The following is a 17,526-nucleotide window of genomic DNA, read 5'->3' as shown; positions in this document are numbered from 1 at the left end:
ACTATTTTTAGACAACCTTCGCCTGCCAAGCTTTTTCTGTGGCAACCATATGCTGTATGCTGTTTTAATCTTAAGGTTTAATTTGTACAAAGATACTCTTGCAATTACACGTCTCTGTGTGGATGTTACTGATGGCTTTAAAAGTTTTTGTGCATCTGCAAAGCCACAGTGCCAAGATTCAGTACTGATGCTTTCCTTATGGGAACAACTTCAGCTTCTAAGCTCCTTTTGTTTTGATAAATGCTTCCCCATAAGCCGAAACAATCGTGCTTTAACAGAATGAGACCTGACCCTTCCAATCCGGTGTACCTGCCATAACCATCGACGCTCTGAAGTGACAGAAGGGTGCGTAATACAACAGTACCCGAGCTGCTTTTAACTATGTGAAACGCTGCCCACAGCAATAGCATGGTCAGACAACAAGGTGGAATACAAACTGATTTTAAAGATTATGTTGAACTCAAATTTTAAGGTGATTTATGAGAGAGGTCTCTGTACGTATGTAATGCCGGTATTTATTGTACAAAAGCAACACAAATCCATCCAAAGAGTTGAAGAGCAGCCCTCGCTGCAAGACAAGGCTGCTGCACGAGAACAATCATTTGTCTCCCCGCCGCTCGCTCCGCCAGACGCCATCGGGGCGGGTTCCGAGTCCTGCGGTTTCCAAACCCTGCAGTTCATGGTTCGGCCCTGCCGGGGCTGCTGCTGCGGGGGGAGCGCCGGGGTGGAGCTGCCTGAGAACAGGCTTCGTGCTCCAGCTCCGAGCGAGAGGTAGAAAACATGCACCAAAAATTAGAAAACAAGGCTGAAAGTTTAAGAAAAAAAAAATCACTTCTTCAGAATGAGACTGTGAGCCCCTTTCACCCGCACTGCTAACAACCTGATGCACAACCAAGCTAGAAGTTTATTGGAAGTATTGTACCAACAGGGTGGGTAAAGTAGCAACAGGTCCAGCAGCACAGAATTGTTCCAGGCAAATCCGTAATGCTAACTAGATTCCACCTCCAGAAACACCATCAGTGGATCTGTCCGGGGCTCCAGGGGGACAAGATTTTCACCTCAGTGCAGTGCCAAAGACAAATAAAAACCATGCAACCTTTATGCTATCAGTGGGCTACATCAGATCTCTAGTATCGGCATTTGGGGCTGTAATTTCCCACATAAACACGTATGTGCTACTAGTCCAGTCTACTCAGCTATACTCAGGTTATTTACTATGTCCAGACATGTATTGAAGCACATTGAAGCAAGAGTGGAAGAAAAGAGGTTTGTTTTGTTTTATTTTAAAGTTCAAAAGACACTGAAGCATGGATTAGACTAAGAAATTTTATTGAAACTTGTCCAAAATCCAGTGAGGCACAAAACTGATGCATTCCACTAAGGCTTCTCATTGTGTATGGCATACAAAAAAATGCATCTCAACAAGCTGAAACATCAAACAACTAAAGTAGTGGAGTTAAGGCACTTGAGACGTGTGTTAATTTAGCAAAATTGTGTAAGAATAACATTCTACTTTGAATGATCAAGTCCTTTCTGAGCCTCAGTCTAAAGCATCCAGATTCTGTAACCTCTTGAGGCGGAGAGAGGCAGAAGCAGGAGACAAAAGTCTGATCCTGTTTTCCTCTGAGCAGTAACCTCCGAGGCCACCCCAAGGGTTCCCTGTGGTACAAGTGCTGAACTACACACAGTGTGGGCTGAGCACAATGTCTTCCCTCGGGAATCCTCAAGGCAAAGGCTCTTTGTGAGATAAGAGAACACAAGGGGACAGCAAGAAGCGCACGTGTTCAGTTGTAAGGCCGACAAATCCTTCCTGGGGCAGCACTATTTATCCTGGGATCAGATACCTGTGTCCTCCCCAAGGATAAAAACTTGGAGAAAGCAAATGGGGAATGCAAGAATTTAACCTAGTGACCCCAAATCTGACACCGATTGGTTTGTTAGGGCTCCGAGCAGCAACTTGAAAGCCCATTAGCAACCCTTAATGCATGCTACAGACAGCTGGTTACCTTTGTGCCTTCAGTTTGTATTTTTGAGAATGTGAGTGCTGGTCGGTATAAGACCCTCTTTTTGGCTCTGAGCCAACATTTATAACTTAAAATTTGCAGTTTCAGCAGGTGGCAAAGAAAGCTTTAATGCATAACTGCATTAATAACTCAGTTCTACCTGTAGAAAATTCGCCCTTCATCTGTGAAGCAGCCTCTTGCATCACACAGTAGCAACATACTCTTCTCCAAAATGAGACAGAGCTCTCGGAATAGGCACATTCCACACCGGAATTTGGAGTGTGCTCCAAGGGTTGCACACAGGCTGAAGGAAAAGATTTCCAGGTGCATGAAGGTGTTTTCTCAACTGTGAAAAGGCACGACAGAGAAGCTCTTGCCACCTGCTGTGCACAAACAGGAAATAAAGTGATAAATACCGGAGGGACAAAAGAAACGTATGGAAAACAGATTATCCGGCTGAATTTCAAATACTGTTTCTAGTTAGTCTACAGAAATGTAGTTCTAAGCATTAATTCGGAATTTCACCAGAAGTAGAGATTTTTAAGAAGATGTAAAGCTTATGTAGTAGAGATTGCATCTTAATACTCTGTGTCCTTCAGAGCAAATTGCTTGTTACATTTAAGGCACTACGTGTCATCTTTGGTTCCGTGTTTAACTGTCTCGTTCAGTGGAAAGAGAGGTAGCACGAACCATACATATTGAGCTCTTCCGTTCCATGCAATTTCAGAGTCGTCGCCTTTCCAGTGTTATAGATTCTGGAATCCTTTAACTCATCAGAAAACTGCAGGAACAAAATAACAAACATTAATTTTATAGTAAACAAAGGTGTGCAACATTCCGCTTACCTTTCACATATGCTGAGAAAATCAGAATGAGAAGCTGGGCCTCATGTAACTATGACATAAGTAGCAGTGAAGAAGTTGCTTCAGAGTGAGTGAGACAACTACATCTCACATGCAACAATGTCAGCAGAAGGACAGAAGACCATTGCATAGCCCACAATAAAAGCTGAGCAGTTATTAAACAGGGAAGTTCAACTCTCTTCTGATCTTGAGAAAAGTCTTTATGAAATAAAAAGTTTTATTAGGTAGATATTGTTATTAAGAACTGACTTCTCGTAGAAAGGGGACAATATTTGCCTATGGGATCAGCCTTCCAGACAAATTAAACTCTTTGCAGAAGCTGAGATGGTTAAGAAGCTGGTCCTCAATATGTATTTGTTCCTTCAAAATACTTAAAACCTAATAAAACCACACAATAATTCTATACTGATCAAATACATGTATTAAGCAGTCAACGAATAGCGCTAGACTCTTCACAGAAGCAATCTCAACATGTACGAAGCTTTCAAGCATCAGGCACCCCCCTTGTTCTCATAAATAACGATTAATAATCAAGATGTACGAACAGGGAAGAAGAGAAAAGTTGGGAAAAGAGAGACACATTTTCAGTATAAGTTGGTTGAGATATGATGAAAAGAAATATTTTAGAAGATGTAACGGCATGAAAAGGAGAGTACCACAATCTTTCCTTTGGCCAGACTGAAAAATCGTGGTATCCAAACACCATTATTTCTGGTGACTATATTCACCAATATTGCTACACTTTGAGAAGCAAGTGGGGCATTTTCAAGAGTATTTCCCATCAAATCAGATTTCAGTAAATAGGCCCTTTGCCTGTTTCTCCATTCTGGTTTATATTAATGTTGCCACACAAGGACATTCCAGTCGGCAGGAACAGATTCATTCACAAGCACACAGTCCAGGTGACCAAGACAGAACAAACAAAAAAGACTGAGCGTGCTACTAGAAGTTAAGTCCTCATTTGTGTTTTCCCACTTCTACAAAAAGAGTCTGCGCTGTTGTAGCTGTATCGCAACGCACAGGAAGGCAATGACGTACCTGTACGGGTAGCCGTGGTATTTAGATCTGAAGATAGACAGCAGCCAGCTGAAGAACAACACCACCAGGCCAATGCCAGCAATACACAGGACTGCAAGAGATGCAGAACAAGGTTTGGGTAACGTGACAGCTGGCCCCGAGAACACCACAGTGACGGGACTTTTCAAAAGCATCCTGTCATGTTTACAGACTGGGTCAGATGAGACCTCTGTTAGAATCACCAAGAAGAACTAGATTGACACCAATTTTATTTCCAACTCCTACGGTGAATCACTGTTACATCATTGCTGTAAGAGAAAGCAAGTCACTTCTTCTCTCCCTCCCTAGCAAAATGCTGCAAAGCAGCTTTATTTCTCCCCATCTCCCAAAAAGGCTTTGAGTTTATCTTGCCGTTTCCTGAGCAACTCCAAATGCTGCTGAAAAACCAAATGATTCGCTTCTGCTTAGAGGTGAGTAGAGTACAAAACCCCACAGTGTAAAAACATTTCTATTCAATAGCATATCACAAATCTTTACTGAACATGCCTTCTCTTAGAGAGGAAAGTATTAGTACTTACTTTTTCTTTTGCCTACATCCATGTCGGAAGTAGCAGCTTCATGGAGGAGAACCATTCCTAAAGTAACGCCACCATCTACAGATGCTGTTTAAGGCTCAATCAACAAAATACAACAGACTCAATATAACACACTTGCTCCTAATCTCATAAATTCAGCTCCCAGCCCATACCCGGGATGTTAAATCTCATAGAAAAAATTCAAGACTTCCCAGCAAAACCAGCAGCTTTGGGGAAAAAAGCAACTGAAAAGCATTCACAATGTCAACTTTTAATAGAAAATAAATACCAAGTTTAAAATAAACTGGAAAGTATAGTAGGCCTTCACATAAAAGGCTTGTCATAAAACAACATTCCTTCCCAGACAGCTCAGCCGTTCCTACTACTGTTCTACTCCACTCACTTACTGAGCTGGGATTTTGAACATGTAAAACAAGAAAAGGGAGAAATCAGCAGAAATCACTCTGTTTAAGAACATCAGTGTGGCAGCAGCAGAGACATTAATCATTGTCAAGCAGTGAAGAGGACAGGCAGTTTGAATGAAGTTTTGAAATGATGTGCCTACAGTAAGTCTGCTATTCTGTATCCTTGTATACTATCAAATGTAAACGATTTGGGACTGTGAAGCTGCAAGGAAAGAGACAATATTAAACAAAACAAAAAATCTTGAATGAAAGATAAAAACACACAGGCTGACACAGGTGACGAGAGAAGGAAGAAAAACTTGCATGAGGAATGTTACAGATGATGGATCAAAACCATACATGTGGGAACGAAAAGAACACTGAATTTTGGAGTATTCTTATGACATCTTCATACAACTACGGCGAAAACTCTCAACCTGCAAGTTTCCGCTTGCCTTTCTTGATGGCACAATACTGGCATGGAATAATCCTGAATTGTTCGCATGAACAGGTGCTAACATTAAAAGTAAAGAAGGTAAGCAAAGAAATAAAAGAAGTAAGATCAGTAGTAGAGGAAGGAATTCAACACCAAAGCAACAACTCAGTAAGTGAGATTGAAAAGATAAGAGACATGCAGAGAGGAACGGGGTCTATCCTGAAGAATCTTATGATTCCACAAAGATCCGCGTCTTCAGCGCTGTATTTATTTCAGTCACCAAGCAAGAAGGCGGCGGTGAGAAAGCAGCCAACATTTTTCTGTTCGACGGAAAGATCTCCGGCACGGGAGAAGCGGGAGTTGCCAACACAGAACGGCTCTGCAAGGTTCTGCATCGGCACGAGGTGACAGCGAGGGGCCGGGACAAAGCCCTCTCCTAGAAAAGGCAGCAACACAAGCCCACAGAAAAATCATCACCAACCATGTGCTCCTCAGTAGGAAGGATACTGAACAGAAGAACAATGTGTGTTTCTGCCACAAATTGCGCTTGGCTGCTTCCATGGATATAGTTCTGTAAGAGACAAAGAGCAATGGAATTCAGAAAAGACTGGAGTCAACTTTGCCATAATTAATCACAGCTACAGAGCTCGGAACTGGGTTTTGCACTGTCTGTTTCAGGAGGCAGAAGTTGGAGCACAAGCAATTTCATCTATTGACCATGGATTTTTGTGGGGAGCTACATCAGCATCAAAAATCCTTCTGTGCTATCAGCCCAAAGTCCCATTCAGGTTACAACAAGCGCGGACGCAGCTACAACCTCCGTGGTCCAGAGTCCCTGTTGAGCAGCCAAAGCACCGAAATTGCCCCCCCAGCACCCCCGGCTGGTCCGTTCCCTGGCACAGACCCTGAGGTGACACACGCTGCCCCTCAGCTCAGGGACAGTCTCCAGAACCAAACCCTGGGCATCACCTCCCTGGCGCTCCAGCAACAGGAGCATCACTGCCCGCGCCGCCGACGCTGCGTCCTGCAGTCTCAAAAAGGCTTCAGAACGGTGTCAACGGAAGAAACAAAATATTTAAAATATGAGAACTTCCACTCAGTGAGTTGGCTCAGTTTTATTTACACTGGCAGTTTACTAACCAACTGGGTTAACGGAAAATTAGAAATTTGTAGAAGAATAACATTTTTGAATCCTTTATGAGAAGCTCTACATCACTGTGGTTGTGGTGTTATATCTAAGTAGAAAAAAAATGTTTGATAAGCAGATCTACTTTTTATGCAAGAATACAGAGGACCTGACCCACCTAACCAGGCATGAAAGGACTTTTCACCAAATTAATTCCCTTCCGAGTAAAATACCTGAGAAAAGCGGACATGCGACGTGCAAGCACCTGAAGCAATGCAGCGCTCTCCACACATTCTGACTACTTTTACAGCGTACCTCATTCTATGTTATGTACAGAGCAGTACATTTCAAGTGATGTTAAAACTGATTTTTCCCCAAAATGAGATTTCCCAAGTCTAATGTCAGACATTAATTTACCTCAAGAATCTCAAAGAAGGATGTGTTTGTATGGAAGTCATTAGATGGGGTATGAGGTAAAAAGACCAGGTTAAACATGAAATTGCTGGGCTCAGCACTAGGACTGTTTAGCACGTAAGAACCAACATAAACACCTTTATTTTGCCATTACCAATTTAGAGTTCTCATGTCTCTTCATCAGTACAGATACAATATATGTAAAAGACGAAGGAAAGCAAATGTCACAGCTAAAAAAAAATGTTGAAAACATGAAAAGAAATAGGAATGGTTAGAAGATGCACAGGAGGTCACACAAATGGAACAGATCACGTAATGTAAAAAAATCTGCCCTCAGAACCTAAGCAAAAAAGCATCATTATTATGCTTCCTCCAACATGTATCACTTCTTTTTTTCTGTTTTTTACATTTTGGGGACATGGGGAACAACAGGAAGGATGAAAGAGACACTTACCCTAGGTTCTAAAGGCAGGGGGAACCCCTCCATCCCAATAACTTGTTAGCAAATAGTTTGGTTACTCTCTATGCTATCCTCTTTCCCTAGAGCATTATTTTCGTACATCCTTAGCTTTCTGTGATTACTAGAATAATCCAAGCATCCGCACACAGAAAGACTTTGAATGCTAGGTATTCACACAAAAAATAAACTCCTGATTCCAGCAGGTACCGTCCATCCAGCTGCTGGCAAATGCCTCACTGCATGGAAAGCACTTTGAGCAGTTTCTAACAAAAAACTGAACATGCTGCTACATATCAAGGTTAATTTACTGTTTACCATCAGATTAAGAAGTGCATTTCTTATTCTATCTCTTAAAAGGTTATTTCTGAGCATAGAAAGCAATGCAGCTAAAAAACCACTAAGTGATGTTCTAAGAGTAAGGACAAACATCACAGAACCAATGTCATCATTCTCACGGAATTAAGGAGTCATTGGACCAAAGACTGTTGGAGTGACTTTCCTATCAAAATGGAATTCTAGGTAATGGTTCGAGTTATCACACAGCGATTACACAACAGAGTACTTTGGTTTGGATTAAGATCAGTATTTGGTGATTTCTTAGTAGTAAAGTACATGTTTGCAAACAGTTTCTTCTTCTATTTGAGCCAAGAAAAGGATAAAACTAACTGGCAGAAAATCCAAATATTGACTGGAGCTCAAACACCCCTGTTTCAAACCAAACCAACCCTGCTCTTACAGACATATTTTGAGAGAAGACAGATCCTCTCTGAACTAATCAGCAGCTGTCTAATTTGCCCTGCTCACTGCAGGAGAGCTGAGCCTCACGACTTACAACAGAAATCAGAAAGCAAGCAAAGAGAAGACTCACCACTTGTCCTGTATGGGGATTCTTATGAGCATAGGGTGGACCTCTAATGTGGTTCCACATCTGGCCTGATGTCATTGCTAAAACAAAACACTGAAAAGGAAACACTATTTAAGAAGGATTTTTTTCTTTTTTCTTTTTTTTTTTTTCCCCACCCAATTTCATTTCATACCAAAAAGTACAGGTTTGGAATACAATCTTAGGCTACGAATCGTCCTACATTTTATTTGTATAAAAGGCATCTAATCAAGCATTGAGCTGAAAAGATGGAGATCAAATAATATTATCAGAATACCAAAAAGTAAAACTAAACGCACCTCATTTCCCTCTGCCAGGTTTAAGCATCCTTAAATACAAAAGCTTTTAAAGACTTCAATTGCTACAAAACTTGTAATAACAAGCAGACAAGAGTTATAATTACTCACCAAAGCAGCAAATGCCCAGCCAGTTTTGTTATACAGAAAATCCAGATTGCTTCCACGCAAATACACGAGGCCTCCGATGACAGCCAGCAGCAGCCCCAGCATCAACGGGCCAGCATAGTTGGGTGGCCTTATCACACGAATCTGAACAGAGGATATTTAAGTTATTTTCCCTGCATGGGATTACACATTACACCCGCACTCCTGCCAACAGAACCCACAATAGATTAGAGTGGAAAAAAACACCAACACACACGCCCCCAGGATTTTCTATGTAATAAATCTGTCTAGGGAAGTAAGTAATGCTTCTTCCCTCATTACTGTAACTTCAGTTTCATACATCTTTACCCTACTTAATAATTTAAAGACAGTTTCTTCTTCCATAAGAACAGAAGGGGGAGAAGGAAGGTGAGTACACTGTGTTCGGTTTTGGTCCCTGCTACAGAAAAAAGATGTGGGCAGACTGGAGAGGGTCCAGAGAAGGGCCACAGAGACGATCCAAGGACTGGGAAGCCACCATAGAAGGAAAGGCTGACAGAACTGGGCTTGTTGAGCCTGGAGAAAAGAGGCTTAGAGGAGGCCTCATCACCATGTTCCAGTAATTAAAGAGTGGCTCCAAAGAAGCTGGAGATTCCCTTCGTCCAAGGAGTCACAAGGAAAAGACGAGGGGCAATGGGTACAAGTTACTCCTGGGGAGATTCCAACTGGACACAAGAGGGAAATTTTTCCCGATGAGAACAATCAGCCACTGGGATAATCTCCCCAGGGACGGGGTGGATTCCCCAGTGCTGGACACTGTTAAGATTCAGCTGGACCGGGTGCTGGGCCAGCTTGTCTAGACTGGGATTTTGCCATGAAAGGTTGGAACAGATGATCTTGGAGGTCCCTTCCAACCTGGGATCCTGTGATTCTGTGAAAATATTAGAACACAGGTGGCAAGGAAACTTCAAGAGTAGTCACGTGCCCAAACAGCACGTTGTAGACAAGAACTGTTTAGCGTATGTGCGAGCAGCTCGGTTAGCCACAGAACACAAGTGACACATTTCATAGCTGGAATTGCGCAGTGCGGGGGCGCCGGTGCTGGGGAGGGTCCACGCGTACTCACGTTGACGTCGGTTCTGTCGGCCACCCAGCGAGCGAGCTGCTCGGCTGCGAAGCCGCGCACCTGCAGCTCGTACGTGTCACCCCGCTTGGGCTTCCCCTTGGCAGGAAAGTTAATGAAGGTCGGAGCAGAATTCATGTTTAGCTGTATTGAGAAAATCCATAGAAGATACAGCACCATGAAAAGTCTACTTAGTAACACACAGTTCTGTTCCGGTTGTATCGTGCAACATTGTCGCTAAATCAATCAGAAAAAAGGAACTCATCGATAAAAATATTTCACTGACAATGACTTAAAAAAACAGTAAAGACAGCACAGAGTAACTTGAGTTCCTGTATTTCACCTGAATAACCAATGTACTACTGCAATTTCTCCATTGTGTTCCATGCTGTTTTTTCTTTTTAGTATTGAGAAACAAATTTATTTTTAGCTCTGTGAGTAGCCGTTCTGGATGCCTTAGAAAGAAATTGTTACTTCTGTGCGGGCTTTATTTTTTTTTATCGCAATTGAGCACGGTTTCTGAAGTGGTTGATGTTTGTTTGTTAGTACTCAGATCTATAGTGACAAATTCAAAAGACTTGGACCAGTTAAGAGGAGATTATAATGGGTGAGTAAAAGCAGTTGTTTATAAAATGCAGTTCTATCTTTTCCTAACACTGTTTTTCTCATAGCATTTCAGGTTTTTTAAATTAGTTTCTTCTATAAATACTACTTTTCGGAGACAAATCTGCAAAATAGGAATATATACAATAATCTATAAAGGATATAGCTTGATGAATGATTTTTTGATGTAACACTATGGGAAAATTTAACAAGAATAAGAGAAGCCATCTCTTCCCACTTATCTAGTCCAAAAGCTTCCATTAAATAAAATATCATTGCCTAAATTGTGTAGTTTTTAAATACAGATGAGTATCTTAAAAAAAGAGTGAAGACTTGCAAAACTGTAATGAACTATTAATTTGATCTACAATTGCAAGCATACATGGAATATTCTAATACATTTAAAAGAAATCTGGTTACATAACGTTAGAAGAGCAAAATGACAGGGTACTTGAAAAGAAATAAGCAAACCAATACTGAAAACCAAATCTATCATTCTCTAGTAATCTAAGAATTGTAATAGTTGTTCCTAACAACATCTGTGCTTTCTGTCCCCCCTCTTAACGTATCATAGAAGAATTCCATTAAAAATTACAGTGTAAGTTATTATAGGAGACAGAAAAAGCCAGAGGAGCCAGTTTGCTCCTTGTGCCTCTCCCAGATTTGTCAGTTCTGTTACCGTTACCACCAACATGCTGCTGCCCTCTGCTCTTCTCATTTCTTCTGAGAGTGGCAGCTTTTAACTTTCCAATTATCTCTTTAATCATTGTAACACTAAGTTTTGTACACATCTTTACTTTCTTGCCCTCAGTCCCCAAAACCCGAGTTAAAAATAACATTAGAAAAAGAAAGACATTACCATCTGAAATACATCTGAGCCTTCATCAAAATCCACCATAGCAAAAAAAATCTTATTGGTGAACGCGCTGGAGTATCGCCAGGAGTTTGCCAGGATCTGGTATTCCTCATCGGCTTGTCTGTAACGCACAGAGAGCGAGACGCTGCGTCACACTGTCCAGAACAGGCGTTACGGAGCGGCCGGGGCAGCCGCGGCCTCCCCCCCGCTCACGGCTGCGTCCCACGCAGCCCGTCTGGCACCGCTCTCGGTTTAAACCCAACAGCAAGTTCTGTTGAGTCGATAAACACAAGCAGTGGTAATTTCTAAGTGAAATCTGCCACGGAAGCCGGCAGCTCAGGATTTGCTAGTCCACACCAGAACAAGGGCAGGTGGGCCCTCTTTTCTACGTCAGGGGACAAGAAACCAATTGACTCCAACTAACTAGAGAAAAAAATCCTATTTACAGACCTCTGCCACCTCTGGATTAATATGTGAAAGCCATAATATAGTTAAGGATTCAGCATATTTTACTTGTAAATAAGTAAGTTCCAGTCAGCACATTAATTAACAGCAACTTCTAGGGTGCACGGCCAGCAGTAATTCTACAAACATTTCTTCAGCAGCTCATGCCAGGAAAGTTGAGTTTTCACCCTGTCTTTCTGCAGAAGCCTGTCAGTGTGAATATCAGTTCTGCAAAGCAGCGATTATTTTAGGAGGGAAACAAATAATTAAGGACTATGTTGTTTTCTCACAGACATATTACACAGATATTGCCACACATTTAATTTCAAAGACAATCCTACTATAACGTGCCCTAGTATATTCCTCCCATGTACATGAAAGTTCATCCTATTCTTAAATTTAATTCCCTACAAAGCATATGATGACTTTGAAGTTCTAATTGAGGACTAAATTAAGCCCATACTTGCACACAACACATTGTCTGTGAGGCTGAAGAGCAGTGAACATCACAATCACCGAATAATTTCTGGGTGGTGCCTTCACGAGGCGTCGAAATTTGTCTCCATTCATTCGAATAACGGATCTTTTACTCGCCCACTCCATTAGCTGGTTCACTTTTTCTGATAGCACCATCTGAAAATAAAGTCAGGGAAACACTGTTGGTTTGGGTGCTTCCCCCACCAGTCTCACAGTAGAATCTTGGAAGGTTTTTAGGTTTGATGTAACAAACAGCTGCACTGTATTTCAAAAGAACACGGGCATTAAGACACATTAATACTTTTGAAGGCATTTACAGATCCTTTTGACAATCATGTTAATATTATTCATTTACTTTAACCACTTAAGTATTATACAAACTTTAAGCACTCTGCCTTTAAGCACTTAGTATTACACGCGCTGGTGAGGACTTCCAGCTCACTAGTATGTTGTCATGTTGCTAATTGTAAGATTGCTTTCAGACGTACAAACTGCCCCGAACCACGCCACAGGATTTATTCCATCCTGAGCATCACACACCGTGTCAGATTTCCAAACCCGGTGGAAGTGGAATCAACAATAGAGAGGAAAGTGAGCTCAAGATCTAATTGCCAGCATTGCCGGGAAAAACCGGATTCGGTGCATATTTGGAGAACTCGGGAGTGCTCAGCACTAAGCTCTTCTTTAAAAATGAGCCAATCAATTCCATAACAATATACAAAGAAGTATTTGGTAAGTGACAATCTCCAAGTGTTACACTTATCACAAGCTACTTCTCTAGTCCTTATAAACACTCTTCTTCGGATACATTTTTTAGGGTAAATAATAAACTGCTCCTTTGACTTACAACTGACACAAGTATATACCGAGGGATCTTTTCGAACCCTGAGAGTCAAGCATGTGGGAACAAGCGACACTTCAGTGACTGCAGCTGAGGACGGTCGGTTCACCCTCCCCACCCCACACCCAGGCACGCACGCTCTTACACAAGAACAGAAGAACCTGGGATTAAACACACTCGAAAATAAAACATAAATTAGAGCGGTGTGACCCTAACAAGGCCCCTGTTCCCCACGCGCGCCCGCGGCCAAGCCTCAGGCCGGGCCCCGCCGCCCCGCCCGCGGCCTGACGGGCCCCGTCCCGCCCTCCGCCGCAGGCCAGCGCCCCCGGCCCGCCCCGGGCAGAGCGGCGGGCGCGGGCGGGGTCCCGGCGGCCCCTCACCTCCTTCCGCTTCTGCCCCGCGGCGCCCGGCCCGCCCCAGGCCGCCAGCAGCAGCAGCGCCAGCACCGGCAGCGCCGCCATGGCCGCCTCGCTCCGCCGTCCCGCGCCCCGCGCAGGGACCGACCCACCGGCACTTCGGCCCCGCCCGCTCGCTTCCTATTGGCGGAGGTGCCGGCCCGCGACTCGCGATTGGTTAAAACTGTCCCCAGCCCGGGCTGCGGCCAGCCTATAAGGGCGAGGCAAGCTGGAGGCGCTCCATTGGCGCAGCGCCGCGGGGGGGGCGCGGGTGGGTCGCGGGTGGGTCGCGTTAAGGGAAAGGCTGTTGAAGCTGTAAACGCACTCGGGAAAGCCGCAGCCGGCGTGTAGCGGGTTACGGGCTCTGGAGCGTAACCGGCACAGAAAGCCGCGGGTTTACTCCTGCTTTTCTCCGTTCTTCTCCTTTCCTTTATTCGAGGACGTGTAAACTATGGAAACCGTTTCTGGCGCCGCGGACGTCGCTGCGGTTCCTGTTGGCACTAAAATCTCTGGCTGTAGCTCTTTGGCCCGTTGATAAATTTATAATTCACAGGGAAGAAGAAAGAGGGGAAAAAAAAAAAAGTGGTGTCAGAAGTGGGATTCGAACCCACGCCTCCATACGGAGACCAGAATACCCAGCCCGCCACGGGAAGGCGCGGAACGCCTTGAGTCTGGCGCCTTAGACCACTCGGCCATCCTGACACTGTAACAACCATCTCCGCCGGGAGGTTCTTAGCGCTTTCCTCATGCCGTGTCCGTCTGTCCTTCTTTCCTCAGCCGTTCCCGGGGAGCGTTCCAGAGCCTGCAAACCGCAGCGGAGCCGCCATCTCTCTCTCCCGGCTCCGGAGCCACCCCCGGTCCCGGTCAGCCATACGGAGGCGGCACCTTTCCCACATTACCCACAGCGCTCCGCAGCGCGGCGCGTCGGCCACTTCCGGCGCGACCATTTTGTTTTTCACCGCTCGCCAAGGGTACCGGCGGCGCTCCCCTCGTCAGCATGTTCTCGGTGGCCAGGGCCGCTCTGAGCCTCACCGGTAAGCAGGGAGGAGGGTCTCTGGAGCACGGAACCGCCGGGGGTGTGTCGCGGGTGTAGGCGGTTTGGCAGAGGGGTCTCCCCCGGTTCCTTCCCTTCGAGGACAGTCCCTGGGCAGGGGGCGTCCTGAGGGCGGCTGAGGGGCTGCGCGCGCTCTCGCCGGCCTGCCTGTGCTGCCTTTTTTTTTTTGCCTTTTTTCCCCTTTTTTTTCCTGCCTCTTCTAGTTGCTTTTACTTGAGCTGACCTTGGGTTCCCTCCCTCTGTGCTTTTCCTCCCTGATAGCACCTGGAGGCTCGTCCGGGTGTTGCGAGCTGAGGTGATGAGGGCAGCCGGTGAGCGGCCCCTTCACTCCAGGGCGGGCTGACAGGGCTCGCTGACAGACCCCCCAGAGCTTCACCCGGCCTCTCACACCCGCTCCGCAGAGAAAACTGCTTAGCAGTGGTTCTCTTGGTAGATATTAAAGCTTCTTTTTTTTGCTGTTTAAAAAAAAAAAAAACAAAACACAACATAAAACTTGTGCAGCCTGACAGAGCGCACCGGGGATGTAGCAGCATTATGAGTATCGTCATCGTGTTCTCTAGTCATGTTTGGGTAAATGTGAGCCATTGACCTGAAACGAAAAGATTATCTTTTGTAATGTCTGCCTTTGTGCGCGGACCACTGTCTCGTCAAATGCTCTGTATGGTGCTACTAAATGGTTTCTGTGTTTTGAAGCTGGTGGTTTGAGTTTTCCCTCTGTCTTCTCCTTAATAAGTTCACCTTCTGTAGTGTACATTGATAACGTACTTCATACACTGTCATCTGAAAATATCTTCCTGTATTTCGCTGTCATTTACCTCATGCCAAGGCCCACAGATACTTTCACTTCACGTCCCTCTCCTCCCGTCAAAAATCCTGAAGCCGTAACAAAGGTGTGACTGTACCCGCTGTCTTCAACCCCGTACAGGACGAGCTTCATCCCGAAAGTGCTTATAGCAGGTTGCACCTACTGACAGTGTGGGTGTTTACATACGCAATTCTGAAACTTTTAATTACTGAACACAATATTTTATTAGACAGATAGTAATGTTTAAAAGTGTACTTGAGCTCAAAAACATATCGATGAAAAAGGTAACCTGGAGGATTTCCTTACTGGAATTAGACTTCAGGAATAACTTTCTGGAGAGGAGTTGTGAGAGCTGAAACAAAATGCATGGCTTTCTGTATATCCTGTGTTTTGGAATAATTCCTAAACTCTAAGCCCAAAATATTTTTTTTTCAGCTTTTCTTACAGACTTAGTGCTTACGCTTGCCTCTCTGTTGGTGGGAGATGAGAATTGTGAATGTTTTAGATATATATTTTAGTTGATTTCCGTACTTCTGCTTCTCTTTAACGTTCAGCAGCTCGTGGCGTTCAGCGCACTGCGGTAAGACAAGCTCATCGCAAACATGAGCCCAACTTCCACGATCAATACGGAAACCTGGTGCTCCTTGGTGGAGCCGCGGTTTTTGCTGCTGTCTGGGGATATGTAAGTCATCCTTTTTTTCACCGCTCTGTTGTCACTAGAGCTGTAATCTCGCAAGCTGTTAAGTTTCACAAAGGCATAATTGTTTGAAATAACCTAAGTGGTCAGAATTTAGGAGCCTGTTAGATAAATGAATAGTAATGTGATAGAGATTAAAGTTGTGTTAGTTCAGGTTTTGATTTTGAGTTGTTACTCAAGTTTCTGTGTCAGTCTGTTGCTTAATTTAAAAATGTAGTAGAAGCACAACTGTTCCCTATTTTACTTGAGACTTCTAAGCTTTTAGCAGAAAAATTTATAGATAGAAATAGCAGTATACTGACAGGGTTTTATGTTCCAGATTATTTATTCTAAAGATAGGTGTTTTGAAATAGAAAACGGAAGTAGTTAAATATTATTCAGTGTAAGTATATTCTACTTGCTTTGTTAGAAGATGAATGAGATGTCATGTTCTAATACAAGAAATCTAAACTGAAAGCAACAGAAATAGCCCTCTGTCAGAAGGTTTGATTTCAGAGTTAATAATATTGATCTTTTTTACCCTCCTACAGGTGTTTACAAGTGCTGGAATTGAGTGGGGCTTGTCACCTGTTGGCAGAGTCACTCCAAAAGAATGGAGGGAGTAACAGCCTTTGCTTGTCATGAACTGGTCTGAACTTTCACTGAAAAAATCATCATGCGAAGGCATTTGTTCCCTGATTACCACTTGTACAGTGGCATTCCTGGTCTAATAAACATACCTGGAAACTTGTCTGGCTCTTTGAGGTTTCCTCTGTCTGCTGAAGTATATGAAATAGTGTAAAAACTCAGCACAATTAAATCATATTTTAGGTGGTCGCAGTCATTCCTGTCAAGGCCAGTTATGGATAATGGACAAATCCAAAACGTTGTCTGTTATACAGTGTTTTATTATACAGTTGTCTATTAAATAGTTGTATGTTTGGCCAGATGCGTGTGCTTAAAGAAACCTCAGGTGCTTAAGTGAACCACACGTGCATTCCCAGTGCAGAGTTCACCTCTCGCTTCTACTGCACATCTGAAGACAAAGTTTGTATTTTCTGTTGAGATCCCACTTTTTTTTCACAGAAGTATTTTTGTGTCTTGAATCTCTCCAAGTAAGTTGCTTCTCTCTGAGGCCTTCAAAGGACTCAGATGAGGTTTGGAGCAGGAGAGGCTCTGCAGGGGTGGGCACTGTCCCCGTCCTCTGCGCTGATGCTGAAATGGGGCTTTTCTCATGATTCTTGTGTGATCAGAATTTGTCAGGAAACAGATGAGAGGTATATGCAGACTCTAGAAACCTTGGAGTGAGCTTGAATCCCTGAAAATACAAAAATATCCTGCTTTTTGATACGGCAGAGTGTGTGAAGTTGCTGCCTTTACCTTTCTCGGGGATCTTAATTGCCGGTTTCTTCCCAACTCTTGCTGGGGTGAAGGTGAAAATGCACATTTGACCAGCAGGTCCAGCTCGGTTTAAGCGCCGTTTCGCGCTGCGGTGCTTTGAGCAGCAACATCAGGTTATATCCGATGATCTACGGTTATATCTGATGATTTATGGGTTATACTCGATGATCTATAGGTTGCGTTGAATGGCCTCAGCTGGGAGAGCTGAGCCGCGGTGCTGCGCAGGGCGCCTGTGCCGCACCCATCGCCCAGCCCGCTGCAAGATACGGTGTTTGGGCCGCGGGTGC

General features: G+C 44.0%; 2 protein-coding genes and 1 non-coding gene across 4 annotated transcripts; 1 reads left to right on the top strand and 2 right to left on the bottom strand.

Annotated features, from left to right (window-relative positions):
- Positions 1–1,312: 1,312 nt before the first annotated feature.
- On the bottom strand, positions 1,313–13,423 carry MAGT1 (magnesium transporter 1). 2 transcript variants are annotated; one of them, XM_065643107.1, is made up of 10 exons: positions 13,289–13,423; positions 12,054–12,223; positions 11,150–11,267; positions 9,691–9,831; positions 8,589–8,729; positions 8,167–8,256; positions 5,806–5,869; positions 4,462–4,536; positions 3,905–3,995; positions 1,313–2,784 (listed from the first exon to the last, which is right to left on the bottom strand). In XM_065643107.1, the coding sequence occupies exons 1-10, from the start codon at positions 13,367–13,369 to the stop codon at positions 2,769–2,771; spliced, it is 987 nt and encodes a 328-aa protein (XP_065499179.1). In that variant the 5' UTR covers positions 13,370–13,423; the 3' UTR covers positions 1,313–2,768. The 2 variants fall into 2 exon arrangements, with proteins under 2 accessions (XP_065499179.1, XP_065499180.1); XM_065643108.1 differs by lacking the exon at positions 13,289–13,423 and having other exon boundaries at positions 12,107–12,198.
- A 466-nt stretch (positions 13,424–13,889) lies between these two features.
- TRNAL-CAA (transfer RNA leucine (anticodon CAA)) lies at positions 13,890–14,005 on the bottom strand. The gene is made up of 2 exons: positions 13,968–14,005; positions 13,890–13,935 (listed from the first exon to the last, which is right to left on the bottom strand). It is a non-coding gene; the product is annotated as a tRNA-Leu (tRNA).
- A 223-nt stretch (positions 14,006–14,228) lies between these two features.
- On the top strand, positions 14,229–16,589 carry LOC135993548 (cytochrome c oxidase subunit 7B, mitochondrial). Its single transcript, XM_065643482.1, has 3 exons — positions 14,229–14,337; positions 15,720–15,844; positions 16,390–16,589. The coding sequence occupies exons 1-3, from the start codon at positions 14,301–14,303 to the stop codon at positions 16,462–16,464; spliced, it is 237 nt and encodes a 78-aa protein (XP_065499554.1). The 5' UTR covers positions 14,229–14,300; the 3' UTR covers positions 16,465–16,589.
- The last annotated feature ends 937 nt before the right edge of the window (positions 16,590–17,526 follow it).

This window comes from Caloenas nicobarica, chromosome 12, assembly GCF_036013445.1.
Source record: "Caloenas nicobarica isolate bCalNic1 chromosome 12, bCalNic1.hap1, whole genome shotgun sequence".
NCBI classification, from domain to species: Eukaryota; Metazoa; Chordata; class Aves; order Columbiformes; family Columbidae; genus Caloenas; species Caloenas nicobarica.
The sequence above is the reverse complement of the archived record's forward strand: the minus strand, read 5'-3'. Positions and strand labels throughout refer to the sequence as shown.